At 45.2% G+C, this 19822-nt stretch overlaps 4 protein-coding genes across 4 annotated transcripts; 3 read left to right on the plus strand and 1 right to left on the minus strand.

Annotated features, from left to right (window-relative positions):
• Window positions 1–5224: 5224 nt before the first annotated feature.
• On the plus strand, window positions 5225–6088 carry F5891DRAFT_957005 (P-loop containing nucleoside triphosphate hydrolase protein; the record flags this gene model as incomplete). The annotated part of the gene is made up of 1 exon (XM_041375445.1): window positions 5225–6088. One exon carries the CDS (start codon window positions 5225–5227, stop codon window positions 6086–6088), a length of 864 nt encoding a protein of 287 aa, XP_041223175.1.
• A 4215-nt stretch (window positions 6089–10303) lies between these two features.
• Window positions 10304–11211, plus strand: F5891DRAFT_982568 (uncharacterized protein; the record flags this gene model as incomplete). The annotated part of the gene is made up of 2 exons (XM_041377219.1): window positions 10304–10570; window positions 10627–11211. 2 exons carry the CDS (start codon window positions 10304–10306, stop codon window positions 11209–11211), a joined length of 852 nt encoding a protein of 283 aa, XP_041223176.1.
• Window positions 11212–12362: 1151 nt separating this feature from the next.
• F5891DRAFT_919840 (uncharacterized protein) lies at window positions 12363–12638 on the plus strand (the record flags this gene model as incomplete). The annotated part of the gene is made up of 1 exon (XM_041373765.1): window positions 12363–12638. A coding segment is annotated over one exon (276 nt), but the record flags the coding sequence as incomplete, so codon positions are not given.
• A 4178-nt stretch (window positions 12639–16816) lies between these two features.
• Window positions 16817–19723, minus strand: F5891DRAFT_1129890 (uncharacterized protein; the record flags this gene model as incomplete). Its single annotated transcript, XM_041364454.1, has 8 exons — window positions 16817–17193; window positions 17277–17733; window positions 17756–18051; window positions 18079–18186; window positions 18214–18409; window positions 18443–18949; window positions 19067–19300; window positions 19355–19723. The coding sequence occupies 8 exons, from the start codon at window positions 19721–19723 to the stop codon at window positions 16817–16819; spliced, it is 2544 nt and encodes an 847-aa protein (XP_041223178.1).
• Window positions 19724–19822: the final 99 nt, after the last annotated feature.

Below are 19822 nucleotides of genomic sequence, written 5' to 3' on the forward strand. Positions count from 1 at the left end.
TACACCAGGCTTATGTTGGAGCGTAAATTCATACTCCGCCAGGAACAAACTCCATCTGGCTTGCCTTCTTGTCAATTTTTGGCTCGTCATAAAGTACTCGAGATTCTTATGATCCGTCCAGATCTCCACATGGTGAGGTTTTCCCTGCACATAGTGCCTCCACTCCTCCAACGCTCGAATGATTGCGAGTAACTCTTTGTCATGGATGTCATAATTTCTTTCTGCATCGTTCATTGACTTAGAGTAATATGCTACGGGGTGCCATAGGTCATCTTCCATCAGTTGAGATAGAACCGCTCCAGTTGCGTAATCAGAAGCATCGGTTTCTATTTTCATTTTCTTCTCAACGTCAGGCATTACTAGGATCGGAGCTGATGTAAACCTTGACTTCAGTTCATCAAAAGCATCTTGCTGTTTCTCCATCCAGTCCCATTTGACATCCTTCCGTAATAAATCATTCATTGGTCTGGCAATGTCCGAAAACCCGAAGATAAATCTTCTGTAGAAGTTGGCAAAGCCCATAAATGCTTGAATATCTTTAACGCATTTGGGTACAGGCCATTTCATTACTCCTTCTACTTTCACAGGGTCCATTCGAACACCACCCTTTTCCACTATCAACCCGAGGAACTCGACTTCTGTCTGTTCGAAGCTACATTTTTCAGGCTTCAGATACAGATCGTTTTCTTTTAGTCGTTTCAGTACCTCTTGTACAACTTTTCGGTGTTGCTCCCTATTGCCATTCGTGAACACGAGGATATCATCGATATAGACAACTACGGTCTTTCCATCAATTAAATCTCTGAATATCTCGTTCATCATGGTTTGAAACGTGGCAGGGGAATTTGTTAAACCGAAATACATCACGGTTGGTTCATGGTGACCAAACGGCGTTTTGAAGGCCGCCTTCCACTCGTCTCCTTCTTTCATGCGAATATTATTGTACCCCCATCTTACATCCATCTTGGAGTACATCGTGGCACCAGTTAAAGCGTCAATTAAATCTTGAGATCTCGGTAGCGGGTATGCATTTTTAACCGTCTTCTCATTGAGCTTTCTATAGTCCATTACTGGTCTCAACTTGCCATCTTTTTTGGCCACAAAGAAGAAAGGTGCTGCCACTGGAGATTGTGAATTTCTTATACGTCCCAGTGCAGTCTCGGCTTTTAACCAATCTTTCAAAGTGTCCATCTCCTTGGGTGATAAGGGATAAGGTTTCGCATTCGGCGGAAGATCGCCATCATCTTTAAGATCTATCGCATGATCCCATTTCTTTCTTTCAGGGAAGCGCTTAGATTCTTCTTCTGAGAAAACTCCCAGGTACTCGTGAAGCCAATCGGGAACCATTTCTTCGACCGATTTCTTCACCTTCGTTGCTTCTTCTGCAACCTTCTGCTCCGTGGCAACCGAGGCTTTATACTTGATCCATTCTCCAGGATACTCTTCGTCTTCTATTTCCTCAACTGTCGCCCTTTTCATCGCCATGTCTTCTTCGTCATCCTCTTCTGTGGGAATCAGATCTGGCACTTCTTCTATCTTTTTTTGTTCTTTTCTTTTTTCTTTATTTTTTTGTCTTTGTTCTTTTTTAGTAATACATTTAACCGGGCAACGAGAAAGTGCAAAACGTCCAGCGTTCCAATCTATTTCCGGGTTGTGATATCTTAGCCAATCTATGCCAATAATAACATCATCGCTTCCTAAGTCCGTAACCATGAAGGCTGCTTGGTCTTCAACATGGTCACCGATCTTTAGACCTAGATCTGCGTAATGAGTCATCGATCCAGCGGCATTTAACGAGCCATCGATATTTTTAACCGGAATGGGCCTTAATAATTTATGGCACCGGACTTCGTTCTTTTTCACAAACTTCTCGCTAATAAATAATGTTGATGCACCGCAATCTACCAGTGCTTTCACATCTGCTTGTCGGTTCTTTCCCTTCAACGTGATCGGAATGTAAAAATGCTCAGATTTGGATCTAATATATACTTCTGATACATCCGAGAACGTAGATAGGATGGAGAAACGATTGTTCGGGTCTAAGTTCGCAGACTTTGACTTCGACCCCTCTAAAAACCCTTGCCTTCCTTGGAGCTGACCCAGGCTTTGAACCAACTCGGGATAGGGTCTTCTTCTTTTGGCACTGTAGTAGCCTTCACCTGCACCTTTGGTGCGACTGCGTCTTTGCAGTTTCTAGCCATATGGCCTTCGCCTCCACAGCGGTAGCATTTGAAGGATCCAGTCCTTCCTTGAGGTTTTGGAGCACCTCGCTGTTTGTTGGCGTCGACGTCCATAGCGTCGCTTTCCCTGCTTGGACCAGGTTTGTATTCAGGGGTCCTGGGGCCTTGTTTAGGGGTCCACCAGGTTGTCTTCTTCTTGTCCGCGTCTAGCTCCTCGAAGTTGCGTCCGATTTGGATCGCATGTTCCACCAGTTTCTTCATGGTGTTTTTGTCCTCGTAACGGACGTGAGCGAGCTGTATCTTGACACGGTCTTGAAGTCCCAGCCTGAACTTCTGTCTCTGGTCGTAATCGGAAAATGAAGTGTGTGCGGCCTTTTGTCTGAAAGCGGCCGCGTACTCTGGAACTGAGGAAGATCCTTGTCTAAGGGATTCCAGTTCTCTGATCGCTTTTCCTTCACGATCTTCTTGCCCCCACATGGCTTCTAAGTCTTCCAGGAATTTCTCCACGGTCAACTTTTCATCTCCGGTCTTTCCAAGTTTGGTGATGTAAGGTTGCGCCCATTTGGCTGCAGTACCTTTCATAAAGGAGAGCATTACTCCAATTCTTTGGCCTTCTTGGATGTTGGGCCATTGCGCAGTGTATAGCGCTACTTGGGATATCCAGACCATGAGTTCTATGGAGTCTTTTTCTCCAGTGAAGTCTTGGGGTTTTGAGTATTTGATGGAAGGGGAATGGTTCGATGATAATAGACTAGCTCCTGCAGAGCCGAAGGATGGTTGTTGAGACTGTATTTTCACGGTCTCGTCTTCTTGCATTTCCAGGCGTACGCCCAGGAGTCTGTTTGCTTCTTCTAGAGCTAAATTCTTGGCTTCTAGTTCCGCTATTCTGACCCTGAAGCTGTCCGCTTGGTTCGCAAGTGACATGTGGATGTAGTCAACAATTTCTTGCGGACTAGATGGTAGTATCACCGTCTGTGCAGGTTGCGTGGGAGAGTTTGGTAACTCAGACATAGTGCCAGTTGTGTTCTGGAACCCGATTCACTGATGTCTGTTGAAGAGCTGCTCGTAAGGGCTCTTCCGAAAGGGAATGATGGTGAAAAGAAGAAAGTTATGTAATGGAAAACTGAAGCGGTCCCCGATATCTGATCGGATCTACCACGTACTTCAGGATCGAAGGGTTCTTTAATCAACCCAACCGATGCTTCCCTAATACTAACTAAAAAGGATACGTAACTATACTCGATCGAGTGGGAAAAACTAGGGACAATGCAATCTCCGTTCTGAGGGTACAAGCCTAGGACAAGTTATCACTCTTCCAGCCGAAGCTTACAAGTGCGAGTCTCACTAGGGTATGTCTCTAAATCCTCGTAGGTCGAAAGCACGGTTTGTCGTCTAGACAGTTCCGCTATTGACTCGAAACGAATGCCTACGTGCGTATGAAGAAAGGAATAGGTAAAATGAAACTATAGTAACGTTGAGCAGGCAGGGTTTTGGGCCAGCACTCAAAGTTGCAGTGACACGCCTAATGTCGTGAACACCTCCGTATACTGGCGGCTGCGGTAAGACAGGGCCTGGTATAGGACTACTAACTACGAAAGATGATAGGTAAAGAAATGCGCTCAAATGAGCAAAGGGATGAAACAAAGGATCGCGGCGGTTAAGCCGGGCAAAAAGTATAACGGTTCTGTTTCGGCTAATGGTGTGGTGACTACCAACACGACCAGGCGAAAGAGAAAGATGTGCGAGAGTGTAACGCGAGAGTCGGAGTCTCCTATAGTTCAAACCTAATGTCACAACCCCTTAAACGAATTAACGCAGGGCAGAGACTAGGACTCAAACAACAAGATAATCACAAAGAGGATAAGGCAGCAGGTACGTCTTGGATTGCTCACTTGGAGATACAAGAGGTTTGAACTAAAGAACTACTGACTACGACAAGCTACCTATATACACATATTGAAACTGAGATCGAAACTGAGTATGAACTAATTAACCAATCAGAATAATTAAAGGTATCGTACGATTCTATATATAACTATGATGTCATAACATGTGCCGCAGCCGCAGTAAGACTCTGGAACATTCCAAGAGTATCGCGAGGCATGACATCAACATCTTCGGCATTGTCCGATAGATCACGTGACTCTGGTAATTCTACAATAGACGCAATGATAGGAACTTCTTCAACAGTAAATACATTCTTAGGAACAGGCGCTGTGACTGGGCGCTTAAAGGACTTAGAATTTAGGAACGAATAATGGTTTGTATTTGGAACTCGTGACAGTATGCCCAAACATGACATTATGCCACACTCACGTTCAGTGTCAAACATCTGCCTTCATGCATTCAAACAGCAGATCACACGGTCTTGATTGGCTAATTGGAGGGTGACTAGGACTGGTGAGACCGGGTTCAGTTCATCTATTGATGGCATTGGCTTGCCTGTGTGGACAATCGAGGTCGTGGCGGGCATGGCTTTCTCATTGCACAATGTCGCATTGCCTTGCAAGTGATAGTTCATCAAAAGCTATGTGAATAGCTTTTGAACAATTTGGAAGCTGCCGAAGTTATTACACCTTATTCGTACCGGCCTCGCGTCTGTCTGGACAAGTATAAAACCTGTCACCCACCCTGCTTGCCCCTTGTTAAGTCGTCTTCTGTTGTATTCCCTGCAGATTTATCATCAGCTGCACGCCACATTTACATTATCTCAATCCGTACAGAGGTGAGCAAAGCTTGAAGTTCCGCAATCCACAATTGGTCAATCTTATTCTAGGTTGCATCGGACGCACACAGAAAACAGGTTGCCACACTACCCTTCTCAGCAGTGTAAAAGTCGCTAGCCACACAAAGTTTCTCTGCACCACATGGTTCTACCACTCATGGTTCCACTCGTGGCGTCTGTAGTGTCTGCAGTGGTATCTGCGGGGTCAGCCACATTTGCGGCCGTCTGGCCAATTCATTCTGCCAGAGCCAGGCGACTGGAGGCAGAAGAGACAGCAAGGAAGATGAAAAATGACTTAATGGAGATTTTGATCCACGTAATGTTGCAGAACAATCTGGGTGAACTGCGACAGTCAGCTGCAGAAGATAGTCGCAGAGTGGAGGAAGCAAGGCTCACTGCTGAGAAGAAATGGTTCAAAGGTGTTCGCCCCGAGTGTCACCCTTCAGAGGAAGATATCAATCAGATGAAGGCCGTGTATCATTACAATCTGGGATTCATCCACATCGCAGTTGTTGGCTCTGCTGGAGCTGGCAAGTCGTCCTTCATCAATGCTGTCCGTGGCATATCTACAAATCATACCATGGCCGCTCCTATGGGAACCACCGAGATCACTCGCACCGTCACGAGGTACCCTGATCTGTGCCCGAACTCCCGGACAATCTGGTATGACGTTCCCGGGTCGGGCACTCTAGAGGTGTCAGACTGGAGGTACTTCAATAACATGGGCCTCTACATCTTTGATTGCATCATTGTGGTCATAGACAATCATTTCTTGGATTCCGACCTTGCCATCCTCCGCACTTGTGAGCAGTTCAAGAACATTGAGGCGTTCCTTGTTTGCTCCAAGTCAGACCAACACATCAAAAATATGGTGTCCCAGAAGATGGGTTTTGACCCTTGGGATCCCGATTCGGACATGGACGACACAGCACGTTCTCTTTTCCGGCTGATGAGATTACAAGAACACCAGAGGTTCATTGATGAAACACACCAGAATATCCAAATGAACCTTGAGAAGGCGAAGTTTCCTCCTAAGAATGTCTACATTGTTTGCAATGACACCATGCATCAGACAGTGTGCACTGGCAAGACACACCCCACAAAGGCAATCGACGAGGCAAAGCTTCTGGATGATGTCAAAGAATTTACGTTGAAGCGTCTACAGTTGGGGTGTTCAAAGTAAGTAAGATTTCCCCGTGTTGAGAGCCAATGAACCCGAGGACGGAAAGGCCGAGAGAGGAGGAACCAAAGGGGGAAATGGGACTACAGTGTCTTCTTAGATAGATGATCTATAGATAAACACCTATAAAAACAAATATCTCCACGGTCAGCGATTCAGACAAATACCAATGACTGATAACATGGTCGTTCGGGGGTGGCTAGTTGTATACTACCCAAAGTATATTCAGCTAAGGATACTTCTGCAAGATCAGTAATATGATGGTCAATCCAATCTATGGACTTTGACAGGAAAACAAACAAACAATGGTCAGCCCGACAGTATGGCGATGACCAAGAGAATATACAAGATTCTTCCTCAAGTTCCCTTTCAACAACAGTGCCTCGTACCAACTATACTCCAAAAGAAATGGTGTAGAATTACAATGATAAACCCCCTCAGCACAAAACAGGTAGAATCAAAGGTCAAGACTAGTCAAATGCTTTATTGTAGAACTCTTAGCTCAATATTGAACCTGCTGTCAAGGAACTCTTCTTTGAGTATTCAAACAGACTCAGGAACGGACGTCCTTGGGTTTACTACCAAGTCCCCTCTTCAACGGCTAAAGCCTAGCAGGCACAGAATATCTTGGCTCAGTATCGCTACTCAGATGAGTGAGGTCAAGCTTCACTATCAATTCCTAAAGTCTCCCCACTATGCTACTTCTGAGTCTTAGGTGGACGTAGAGACAACACAAATATTTTGGAAATATATTTTTGGACAAAGAACACCAAAGGTTGGTGAAAGTGAAACAAAAGGAAAAAGAAAAAAGAAATCTGAATATAACTGTGGCTGTACCTTGTTTGCTGGTTATTGCACACAGTGAGCTCATAGCTGGTCGTTTAGTATGATGAGCTTGCAGTATTACTGTCTCTTGAGAATGTTCCTCTCAGTCTTGAAACAGTTCTTGACACTGGTACTGACACTTATCACACCTTACTCACAAGTGTTAGATGGGCTGAAAAACACCCTACTACCTGCTGCTGTTCGCTTGTTATTATTTCAAAAATTGGGGTCATTATATACACAATAAATGTGGCTGTGCTACTAGTGTATTCAAGAGTCATCAAGAGTCATAATGAGTCATATGTGCAAGGTGAGTCATAGTAAGTCATAGTAAGTATTTAGAGTGAGTCATAGTGAGTCATTGGGTATTTTGCTAAGTCATGTGACCTGTCCAACCCCTGATGACAAATCCAGAAGGAGAGTAAGAAGTGTCACATGATATGAGTCCTGTGTGTGGCTGTCTTTGCTTTGCTTTGTTTGAAGGGTGAGAATGACGTGAGCCTAGTATTTAGGGGTTTACTAATGTTTTTCCAGGACAATATATGTGGGAAATATTTTTCACAGTCACCTGACATGTGTGGGATTTTGTCTGAGTCATCATCATGGCTGACTAAGCAAAACTCATCGCAGAATTAAATGTACTAAAATATTCAGGCTGCTGGTATACAGACTTGAAAAATAAAAAGAAAAGCAAAAAATATTCCCTTAGCCTCAGTCCAACTTCAGATAAAAGGGAAAAGGGTTTCATAGTGGTATTTCAGGGTATATGACTCATGAGAGAGTATTGGTCGTCCATGCACTGAACCGGTTTGGTGCAGGTCAACGGCCGATGAATAAGGCAGCTCGAGGTGCAAGCGCCACCAAACGGAGAATCCAGACGACGTGTCAAATGTTGGCAATCTTTTTCATTCTTTTAGTATATGTTTCCATCAAAACTCCTGCTGGTGCACTCACCATATAAAAGCAGCCAGCCGCCGTTGAAACATCTCAGATTCGTAAACCAAATACTGAGATGTGAGTGTTCTAATGTGACGTCTGAGTACGAGTGCTAACGTACAACGTAGTGTACCTGTCTAGGTAAAAACATTCATCAATAAAGAGATTCGTAAACCGAATACTGAGATTGTACCTGTCTAGCCTCGCTATACTCACAATACCCCATTCAATTATCAATCAGATGGTTGAGTACAAATTTTACTATATAGTTAGGCCTGTCCCGGATCCTGACAGCCCCAACACAAGGCTTGTCTTAGCACCACATCTTTTAGTCTTTTGTTTGCTGGTATTTCACCATCTGTATCTCTCTCCCAAGTCTGTAGTCTTACATACTATCACGTTCTCGGTGTTGATTTTGTTATGTTACATACAGTTTTTTGTCAGTCAATTGAAGTGTAGCTGGAACAACACGAGGCGAGGCTGATCGAAGTCGAACTGAAATCTTAAATTAGAAAGCTGAACGGTCTTATATGTCAATTATACATCTGTACTTACCGGTACCCAAGTGTGAACATCTATGATTGATATCCAGTCCCTTTGAAAGTCTGAAGCATCACATTTTATTTCGTGGCAACAGACTGCGTGTATTTGCAGCTGAATGCTACACTAGAATTACTCAGATTGTTTCAAGAACGCCTCGACCAAATGTTGCAAAGGAGGCAGGCAGAGTCATTTGATCGATTAGATGCTAGAAATGAGAGAATTTTGATACACAGCAACACATCCAAACTCTTCCGGTACTGCGGAAGATATACATAAGACATCTCCAAAATACAAACATAAAGACTTACTCTTGAAATGCCAAAATGCACGTAGTACGTTGGTGCGTGGCGAGACATATAAGTTGCTTGGTGGTAATTGTTCTTTGCGCAAGATATACGAGCTCGAGTGTAGTACTACCTTGTGTTGGCATCCTTGACGTCATATATGATATATAGCATATTTGATGACATGAATTAATCTAGATTGATCTAAACGTCAAAAGCACTTGGCGAATAAAATGATCTGACTACACCACCAGCGGCCGCTTTAGGCTGTAGTGATATAGTGAGAAAACTATTTACAACACCTGGCAACCAGGCAGATACAAGGCTGAATATAGACATGGTACATAAATAAATAAATAATGCTGTAAAGCTAATAGATCAGATCTTTACCAAAGGTTTTTTCCTGACCTGCGCAACAGATTGGTTACAGCTCAAATTCGGTCCGATTCAGGGCTAGTGCATAGGTCTAAGCATCAGATCTATGGTATACCTATAAAAAAGCTCGCGTGAACATCCTAGCTAGAATTTCATTAATGAAGTCAAGGTAGCTTGCTAGTATTCACTATGTGTATCCTACACAAAATACACCAAGTTCTATTTCCCTGAGCATACTGAAGGCAAATGGCATCATATAGAACTTAAATTTCTGAAAAACTGCTTTGTGTATGGTAGATGTTACACTGATCAAGATGCTTGCGCTGCGAGACTTAGCGAAATTTGTGAAGAGATGACCTAGAGGTGATGATATACTATTAGCAACATCAGATATACAAGAACTGATAGCTTAACAGTATAGCTTCATTGTGAACTTAGAATGCTCCAAGTGGAATGCTTGAGTTTGAACCTTCCCTGTTTCATTTTAAAATTTTGTTTACTTTTTCAGAACACTGCTATATATGATATATTCTAATATATATAAGCACAGAACGTCTGATCCTGCGGAACCAATTCGCGTCTACCCCACGTGCGCGCTCCAGCTGTACCTTCAAATTTCATGTCTGTGCTCCACCTGTGCTCGTGCTGAGTTCTTCTTGTCGTGTAAATCGGTCTTGCACCATGTGCGCGCGCCACTTGCTGATTCGTGGCAATCGCTTTGTCAATCTCTTCCAATACATTTTTTACCGCTCAGACATGCGTGCCAAGACTCGCAGCTCCGCCCACTTTGCTGTGTAACTCCCTTTGGTGTACCGGGGGGCGAAAAGCATAGCAGGGCGGAGCAAGGGAATTGCACTTACATCTGCAGTGATTTTGGGCCGGTCTCATATGTGCGCTTGGTGCCAATCAATCATTCTCCTAAGAGACTACATTGGAACTGTATTGTGTTGATGTACGTCGTACACTGTTTTTAAAATCTCTGTGCTGCACTGAACTCTGTTCCTATTTTCATTCCATTATTGCGTCTCCGAGTGCGATGTTACTAAACTATTTGTGCGCTGTTTTCAACGCATGCTGAGTATCAACAACCACTTTCGAGCGTGCAATGTTGTTGACACTTTCGCGCGCTGTGTGCAACAGACTCTGAGGATGAAAAGACTCCATGTGCGCGCTCCAACTCAATCTCTTTTTGAATCTCAGACGGCAGTGATCTCTCTCCTAACTCTCCTCCTAATAGGCCTAATCACTTACCATCATGGCGTCTGCATGCTCATTTCATGGCATCGTTGGCATTCAAAATGCTGTTCCCTACGCATTGGAGGCCAGGAAATGCTTTTGGAAAATGGATGGATTTGTGCCTCTCTCTCTTGACATAGAGGATGATCTTGCAGATCTTGCTGTGTCTGTCTTCATCTTCGGTGGAACCACTGCGCCACCTGAAGATGGAATTTACTTCATCAATGCTTGCGTAATTACCAGCACAATAGATGAACATGTCTCTCTTGAGCTTTACTGTGTGGATGTACGTCGTTCTCTACGTTTGTACCTTTCCTAATACAAATCCTTCCTTACATTCAGGAGATGCAACCGACTGACAGTGGAAGGACTCTTCCTACCATCATTGTCATCAGCAAGGTTTCAAGAGGCTCTTCTGAACTCGTCGAGAGTCGTGCTTTCGACATGGACATCATGCAGTACGGTATCATGCCGCAACAACTCGCGCGCATCCGCTGCTTCTATCCTGAGGATCATCCTCGCCTCACGAAGACACCAGTTCCTACTGCTGAGAAACATATCATTGTTCAAGGCTGTATCTCTGAGCTCCTTCACAACCGCTGCATCGTGCGTGTTCACAATATCACTCTTGGACCTTCCAGTGGTGTCGTCGAGAAGCACAGACATGCAGATGCAGTTCCTCCTGCCAAGTTAAAAAGCTTCAATTGGAGTGGAGGTGGAAAGGGGAAGGGGAAGGGAGCATCTCATACTGATTCAGATGTTGATTTAGATCTATCACCTCGGCACAATGACAAAGCTCGCAAGCTTGATGCTTTGGAGGACATAGGCAAGGGACCAAGCAAGAAAAAGGTTTCATCTTCCAAATTGGTGAAAAAGGGGTTGCTGGGTGAAGAGATCAAACCAGTGCCATCATCCAAAGTGGCTTAATCTGTTTGTTTGTTCTGTTGTCTGCTTACTCCTAACTGTCCATGTATTTTTGATTACTTCGAATTAACTGCACCGTTGAAGGTACAACAATTCAGATGGTGAGTCTGAACAATGTGTTGGGTCTTGCAGAACCTAGCTGCTATTCGACCCTAAAGGGTTTCTGGACCAGGCTCAAGGCTCAGAGGAGAGGAAATATCATAGAAAACTACTGAGCACTGAGACTCATACTGGTAACTGGTGAAAAGATTGATTTCTTATGTAAGCTACAAAAGTGCCAACATAAGGTAAGGTAAAAACAGTCTCTACAAGCCCAGCCAGTGAAAGAATTAATACAAGTTCACGCGGGTCTGTAACAAACGGACTCTCTCAGTCGTTGCGCGCGAAGGCAAACGTCTGATGATATTCACCTGTAACAAACGGACTCTCTACTCGAAGTAAGTAAAGGTGAATATGTGAAAATGTAAGTATCTCACCTCAGTCGTTGCGCGCGAAGGCAAACATCTGAGGTGCAAGGCTGAGTCCATAGCTAGCTAAATACCTCGCAGGCTCTTGTGCGAGTGAATTGAGTATGTGAGACTGTAACAATAAGAAAATATGGCACTGGCCCAAGAGATCAATGGTGTCTTATAAGTACAATAGAAAAGATGATAACAAGATCGCATGAATATGAAACGTACGTGTCGCTAGACATTGTGAACGAAAATAACAAGGGAATACTGCGTCTCGGCTGCGAGCACGCTTGCTCATTTCCAACAGCCAGAAATGAATCCCTACACCGTGTTTGGTTGATGTTTATTCCCTCCTGATGCCTGTCAATTGTCAGCATCATCGACAGTTGAAACGTGCTGCCCGCACAAATCCTCAGTATCTTCAGAATGAAAACAAGATTCATCGCATGCATTATCAACAGTGCAGTGCTCTGCGATGTCAGCTAACCGGTGAGATAGTGATTGTTTGCTATTTCACTCATGTATTAATGCAATTTGCAACCAGCCAATCTATCACCTCTATCATCTTTGTCTTTGTCCCCTGCATCAGAACAAGGATGTACTCCTGCTCATGTGGCTCCTCAACAGGAGCATGTGCCGTGGTGGGTTTCGCTTTGACAACACCCTCCACCTCCAATTGATCCGCCAACGTGGAACCGCCGGTGTCCACATTGCCATGCGCTTCTGTTGTCCACTGAATCTGACTCGTTCTGCTGTGGAAATGGCATGCGGGCTCTACCTCCTTTACACCCACTGCCTGTTCGCATGCGGATGCTGCTGAATGAGAACATACGCCTGAAACACATCATAGAATTCTGTCATGTAGTGAATAATTTCTTCTCTTTTGCAGGCATCGGCGTAAGTGGTGGTTTCCAGCACTTTAACTCTGGTCCAACTATCGGACCTCCAGCAGTAGCCATCACCGGACGAACTTATCATTTGGTCCGTGATACAGAATATGAAGATCACTCCATTCACTGGTTTCTCTATGATGAATGCATGTGACAGCAAAAAGCTCTCGAATTCAGAGTCCATGCTACAGTCATTCAATCTATTACTGATGATCTCAACGACGTGAATCCCTATGTCCATCATCTGCATCAATTCCGCCCTCGCTCAAGAAAGAAAAGGCAGCTGGAGTTGAAGGACTTCTCATCCAATGGCGAGTTTGCAGCTGTCATGCACGCATCTAATTTGACAGACATCAATCCACAGTCAGTTGTCATTCGTCGGAAGGTCACAGACAGCCCGAGTTCCTCAACATCTTATCGCGTCACTATGAACCACTGCACTATGTGATTTTCTTTCCTCATGGTGACATCGGCTGGGGAATCACTCCCATTGATGGCATCCCACACCTATCACAGGTGGACTGGTATCGAAGTTGTCTGCTTGCAGATAACAATGAACGATTCAGCATCTTTGGCAGACTGACCTGTGAATACTTGGTTGACATGTACTCACGCACAGAAGAAGAGCGATTGGCATACATCTCACGACAGCGCCAGCTACGTGCTGAAGAAGTCCAAGATCAGGAAGATGAAGATTTCGAAGCGACCATCAAACTACCTTCAAGCTTTGTCGGCTCACATGCATGGACCTCGGAACAGACGTGTGATGCCATGGCATTAGGCAGGAAATTTGGAAAACCAACCTTTTTTTGCACAATGACTTTCAATCCAGACTGGCCTGAAGTTCGCGCACGACTTCGTCCTGGCCAATCTGCAACGGGCATTCCCATTGTAGTGGCTCGCATATTCAAATCTCGATTGGAGAAAGTCTTACATGTTCTTCGCACTCGATTTGGAGAAAAGAAATACCTGATCAAGGTAATTGAGTTTCAAAAGCGGGGGTTCCCTCATGCGCACATCATCATCAAGGTATGTTGTAAGCTCGGTTTAAACCGACACTTTCTGACAGCAGACAGGTGCACCCAGAAATTCCTTTCGACCAGCTTGATACCATTGTCAGTGCGGAGCTCCCACGAGACAATCCCACCAGGTGCGAGAAGGTGCAGCGATACATGATGCATAGCCGCGATCACCTGACACGAGCAGGTAGTCGCTGCAATCAAGAAGGCCGATGTATATATGAATTTCCTCACTCCCTCCAGCACACCACCACCATCGATGAATATGGGCGAGTGCACTGGCGAAGACGTGATGAAGAGGACCAATGGGTCGTGCCATATTGTGCACCTTTGCTCGACTTTGCTGATTGCCACTTTCATTTCGACGTCGTCTACACTGCCAAGGTATTCACCTACCTTTACAAGTATCTCTACAAAGGACCTGATCGTGCATTGTTTGCTGTCAATGACATGGACGACAGGTCACAACCACTTCAACGAGTCAACGAAATCGACAACTACCAAAAGGCACGATATCTCTCGGCACCCAAAGCTGCTTGGCGTATCCTTGGTTTCGAAATCACACGAAAGGAGCCTTCAGTCAAGAGCTTGCTGGTCCATATCCCAGAAAGAAACACACCTCAGTTTCATCGTGCAGGTGGTCGCTCGACAGCTTCATTATTGGACCACTACTTTCTTCGGCCTGTGCACCTCACTCATCTTCGCTATGAAGAATACTACGAGCAATACATACTCTATCCACTTCCACCTCACGAAGTCTTAAGAGAACATGAGTCTGTCAAGCAGGTGAAAGCTGGAGTTGTTCAAAAGATGGTCAGAAGAAGGTTGAGAAGCCACAAGATTGCACGCATCGACACCGTCCCTATTCAGAGCAGAGAGGTGTTTTATCTTCGCAGCCTCCTGCTGCACAAACCAGCATCATCCTTTCAAGACCTACGAACTGTGAATGGTCAGGTCTTCAACACTTTCCACAAAGCTGCAAATGACCTAGGTTTATTCCAGAATAACAGAGAAGGCTTGCTCATGCTACAAGAAGCTGTGGACTGTCTACGAACGCCTGCACAACTTCGTTTTCTATTCGCACAAGTCTTACTCGAAGGTTATCCCGCAACATCATTATGGGAGCAGTTCAAGCACAATCTGTCAATTGATCACATTCTGCATGTCAGAGATGACACAAACAGTTACAGACACACACTGCACCAAATCGAGGACATTCTCGCGCACAGTGGAAGACACCTTCAAGACTTCGGGATGTGCATTCCTGACAAGCACACGGCTGAATTAATCAGCGAAGATAGATTTCTAGCATCCAACCGTGCTGCATTTGAAGCACAACGGGACAACATGTGTGAGATGTTGAACGAGGAACAGTGTTACGTTTTTGATGCTATTTGCGATGGCATACAATCCCAACGACACCGCATGTTCTTTGTGGAGGGTTGACCAGGAAGAGGCAAAACGTACATGGTCAATGCGCTAGCATCGACACTCCGGGCTTCTGGACACATCATTCTGATTGTGGGAAGCAGCGCACTCTGCGCAACAGCTTACAAGCGCGGTCGTACTGCTCATTATATGTTTGGAATTCCCGTGACCGACGACAACGTCGACCTTCATTCAACAATACATCCCTTCTCTGCTCGAGCAGACCTCATTCGAAACGCAACTGCAATCATATGGGATGAATTGCCCATGGCAAATAGGGCGGCATGGGAATGTGTAGACAACTTATGCCGTCGGATTATGAATGTCTACGACAAACCTTTTGGCGGAATTCCGATCATCGGCTTGGGAGACTTTTGTCAAGTAGCTCCCGTCGTCAGTGGTGCAGGAGAGTAGGCTTCTCTGGCTGCGTCCGTGAAATCATCTCCTCTATGGAAGTTCATGCACATCTTCACTCTCAACACGCCTGTACGCACATTTGGAGACCCAGAGTACACCAAATTCATGGACACGTTAGGAGAGGACTGGTCCGGGAAATGTCAAGCTCTCCATCTCATCAATCAAATCGGGAGCATCACTGATGCCGTAGACTTTCTCTTTCCCCCGCACATTCTACTGGATCCAATGACGTGCATTCAACGAGCATTCCTTTCTCCTCGCAATATATTGGTAGACGAATTCAATGACATCATGCTCGAAGCGCTGCCTGGAGATTTCGGTGAGCACCTATCATGTCCAACAACGCCAGAGACTGATGAATGAACAATACAGAATCTTATTTCAGCTCAGACTATCTCAAAGAAGCGGACCAGGCACCTCCAGATGCACCAGAACAGACACCGGAATACTTAGCAATGTTGACTCACACAAACACGCCTCCACACTGCCTCGATCTCAAGGTAGATGCGGTGTGCGCGATACAACGAAACATGTCGGTCGAGAATGGATTAGTGCGAAACGCGTGCGTGTGCATCACCACGCTTCATCGCAGATTCGTCGAAGTCGAAGTCCCTCAGACTGGTGAGACGCATTGCTTGCCTCGCATCACATTCTCTTTCAAGCCTCCATGGAGCACCTGGACGGTCAACCGAAAACAATTTCCTCTCAGACCGGCCTACACGACCATGTTCAACGGATGTCAAGGTCTGACGTTGCAGAAAGCAGTACTAGACCTGCACACGGACAACTGTACATGGCGTTGTCGAGACATTCGTGCGCTATTTGGAGAGACTGAGGATGAAAAGACGACGGCGAATGTAGTGTATAAGCATCTGTTACTATGATTTAGGTTGAACTACGTCTGAAGGCGATCGGAGCGCTTGTCTTGTATAGGCTGCTTCCCAGCTCTCGAATAGCTCTAAACCAAATCTCTCACACAGATAGTGAGAAAAATATATTATAAATATATCTCAGGGCTCATTGACACCTTGACCATTTTTGGGCTCTATAATAGGTTTTCAGCAACTGACAGTGTACCACATAAATGTGGCAGTAGACACACCTATATATCGAGGTCAATCTCATTGAGATCGCATCTCAGGTAGTCATTCCAAGCCTTCATCTGAAAAGTACCCAAGTTCTTGCTTAAGTCGCTTAAGCTGTCAAAGAAGTTTGGTGACTTACAACCTGCACCCTGAAGCATCCAATTGGTTGGAGATGGCTTATGGTGAGGTAAAGTCACAGAGATCTACAAAGTTCGTGTTATTGCGTCTGCACATCTTATTGTTGCCTAGATAGTGAACTGATAACATCACACTAATATAATTCCTACTACTACTGGTACACTGTTGGATGAAATGAACTAATAAAAATCTGCGTGCAATGCGTGATACCATTCCTTGTCTGAAAAACTGTTGAGGTAGAAGGTATCATAAAGTTCCAAGGATGTCGCAGCAGTAACATTGTGATTAACTCTTTGACCATATTCAGGAATCAACTCGATCGCATGAGTGACATCAACAAGCGGTATAATCATTCCAAGCCTCGCTCGTGTACCATCAGGACTGGTCTTGAACCGTCGCTTGACACAGTACATCATAACTGCATGATCATCCTGCGGACGTGAGATCACTTCAAAGAGTTGCACGTAAAGAAGTGGCTCAGAAAGTCCGGGAGGCAGCGCAGAACCCCTCGTTGACAAGCCAAATACCATTCGAACTTGTGCAACTACGACTTGATCTAGAGGACCGGGTTAGTACAACGATGCTAATAAGACATTGGTGTCTCATCATCATTCTGCATCCGCAGGAGTACCATATCACAATTTCCAAGGGGATACGCTCCGGACGGTGGATACACTTGTACTTGTTGGCTTGGCATCACAAGACGTGGGCGCAGGTCTGAATGTAACTGTAGACGGAATTTGTTCCAAACCTTAAGGAGACGCATTTGAAAGTGGGACCCTGACACATTGACGCGCTCAATAAAGGCATGAAGTAGATTAGGGAAGTTCGGAAGATGATATAACCACACCAAAAAGTTAGGTGACTTGTCAGCCAGATCACTAGAAACAGTAACGTGGAATGCGACACGGCTATCTTCTGAAAGAAGCCCCTTGAGAAAATGGTTGTGGACTGGACGGGGACCATGAAAACGAGAAACTTCCTCAGGAGAGACGCGCATGATCCAATCAAACGCCGGGTCAATGTCGACAACTTCCTCAAATTCATTGTCGATCAGATTATTGATGGACAACGATTTTGAGCGGAGGAGAGCATACTTCCCAATCCAAAAGGTGGACGATTTGCTGCATAAAGCTTGCACGCTGATGACTAGTGCGCGTAAAAGGACCTTTGCAATGCGTGATCAGCATGCGTTCACTGGTCTCAGATGTAAACTGGATTGGGGCGCCAAGATTAGGGATAGCTCGAGCAAATGAAGTGAGAAGTTCGAGTTTAGGTATTTCAAAGTGCTCAATAGGACCGGAGGTCCCCCTGTGAGCCTCAGCACTGATAATAGCTCTTTTGAAGCGATGGAATTCTTCAAGTGAGGATGTCATAGCAGTGATTGAGGACAGAGTGAAAGTTGGAGATTGAGCTTGGTAAATGAAATCGATAAGCGCACGAATTGCTTGGATAAAGTTCGCATCAGCAACGCCCACAAGTGTAGCAACAATTGTGCGCTGGATATCCCGATGCTCCCGCCCAGTCATTTTCTGGACGTGCGACACACCTTGGGAAAAATGATGAGTGCCAATACATTTGTGCTGTCTATGAAAGCGCGAATCGAGCTCATCCGCCCCCAGAACTTCCTTGCACCACTTGAAGATATGGTCAAAGAAAAATTTGTGGAGTGTATGTAGGATGTCAGGCGCAAGGAAATATGCAGGATCACTAAAGCGCCAGTTGTGCCAGAAGGGAAGTTGGACCCCGCTGAGGTAAAGTGATTTGGCTTCCTCTTGGAATTATTGAACCTTCCAGGGATCTACATGTTGGCAAAGTTGGTGCAGCACTTCAATCATGATATTCCCATGACGAGGAGGATATGATACGCCATCCCCAAACTGTGACTGGGTAGCCAAGGTAATGGGTGATGCGTTCTTACTGACACACACAATCATCTGCTGTTCAGGGAGGTCCGCAGTGTATGCGACAAGGGGGGTGAATGCATAGCGCGAGTGACCGGATGGATCCACCATGCTTGTGCCAGTTGCAGCGGTGATTTTAAGGTTTTCACAAATGATATCTACACACCAGTGCCAGACACGGGCTTGCAAGAGCGAGCAGAAGTCTGGATGACAAATAAATTGTGGGATAGGCATATACGCGATGCATGACCATGCGTGCGAAGTAGCTTTCATGCGGATGTCCGATCGAATGTTGGCTGTAGTGAGAAACATAGGATGCATCTTGAGCCCACCTGATTGGCGGGTGACCAGGGTTTTATCAGAAGCAAGAACTATTGGAACAATAGTAGCACCCGATGGGAGCTGGTCCTAAGAGGAGGATGGCTATCATTAGGTAAAATCTATAGAATAAAGTGCACTATATACCTGAATACCATGAGCCCGTGAGCAGGACATCCATTCACCATATTCTCGTTCTCCATTGACCTGGATCTTGTATGGATCAAACTCCATATCGTTGGCGAATACCGGGTTACCAAAAATGTGCCACATCACCTCCAGGGCATCATGCCAGATTAGGTGTACAGGATGGGTGGTGATGTAACCTTTGGTATGAATGGTTGTACAGCGCCATTTCGGTCCCTTTGGCAGGGCATCCATGAAGGTGAACATCTGTTGCGCAGACTTATACGCCAGTGGTTTCCGTGTTTCTGACTTAACCTGCTTGTATGTCATTAGTGATAATTCAATAGGTGGTCATTCAAGCCGACTGACCCACAATAGCTTCAGAAACCTAGTAATTTGACCCTGGTTAAGATTGTCACTAAGAAATTTTGCTAACTCCCATTCCTCCCTGTCGGCAAATGGGTAGTACACGTTATGTGCACGATGAGCTTCGTAGTCATGAGCCTTCATACGCTCAAAGGAGTTTGGTTGGTGAAAACCATAGATAGATCCCGAGTTTTCATGATAACGAGCTGTGCGCTCCTCCCCTGGACCAGCGGGTTGGCAAATTGCAAGTGGAACAGGTACACCGTTGCAGTGTGGATCATCCGTCAGGTGATTACATAGATGCTCTACTGATGTGAATTGTGTTGCACAGGTAGGACAATCATATAGCACCCCGCTAGCAACTAGAGTCATCCCTTGGTAAGTAATTGATATCCAAAGCACTCACCTTCCAGCTCTAAATGACATCTCATCTGAGATGAAGTTATAAGGGTCTGGTGAGTGGTCTCTTTC

Source organism: Suillus fuscotomentosus (genome assembly GCF_016647785.1).
Source record: "Suillus fuscotomentosus strain FC203 chromosome Unknown F5891scaffold_45, whole genome shotgun sequence".
Classification (NCBI taxonomy): Eukaryota; Fungi; Basidiomycota; class Agaricomycetes; order Boletales; family Suillaceae; genus Suillus; species Suillus fuscotomentosus.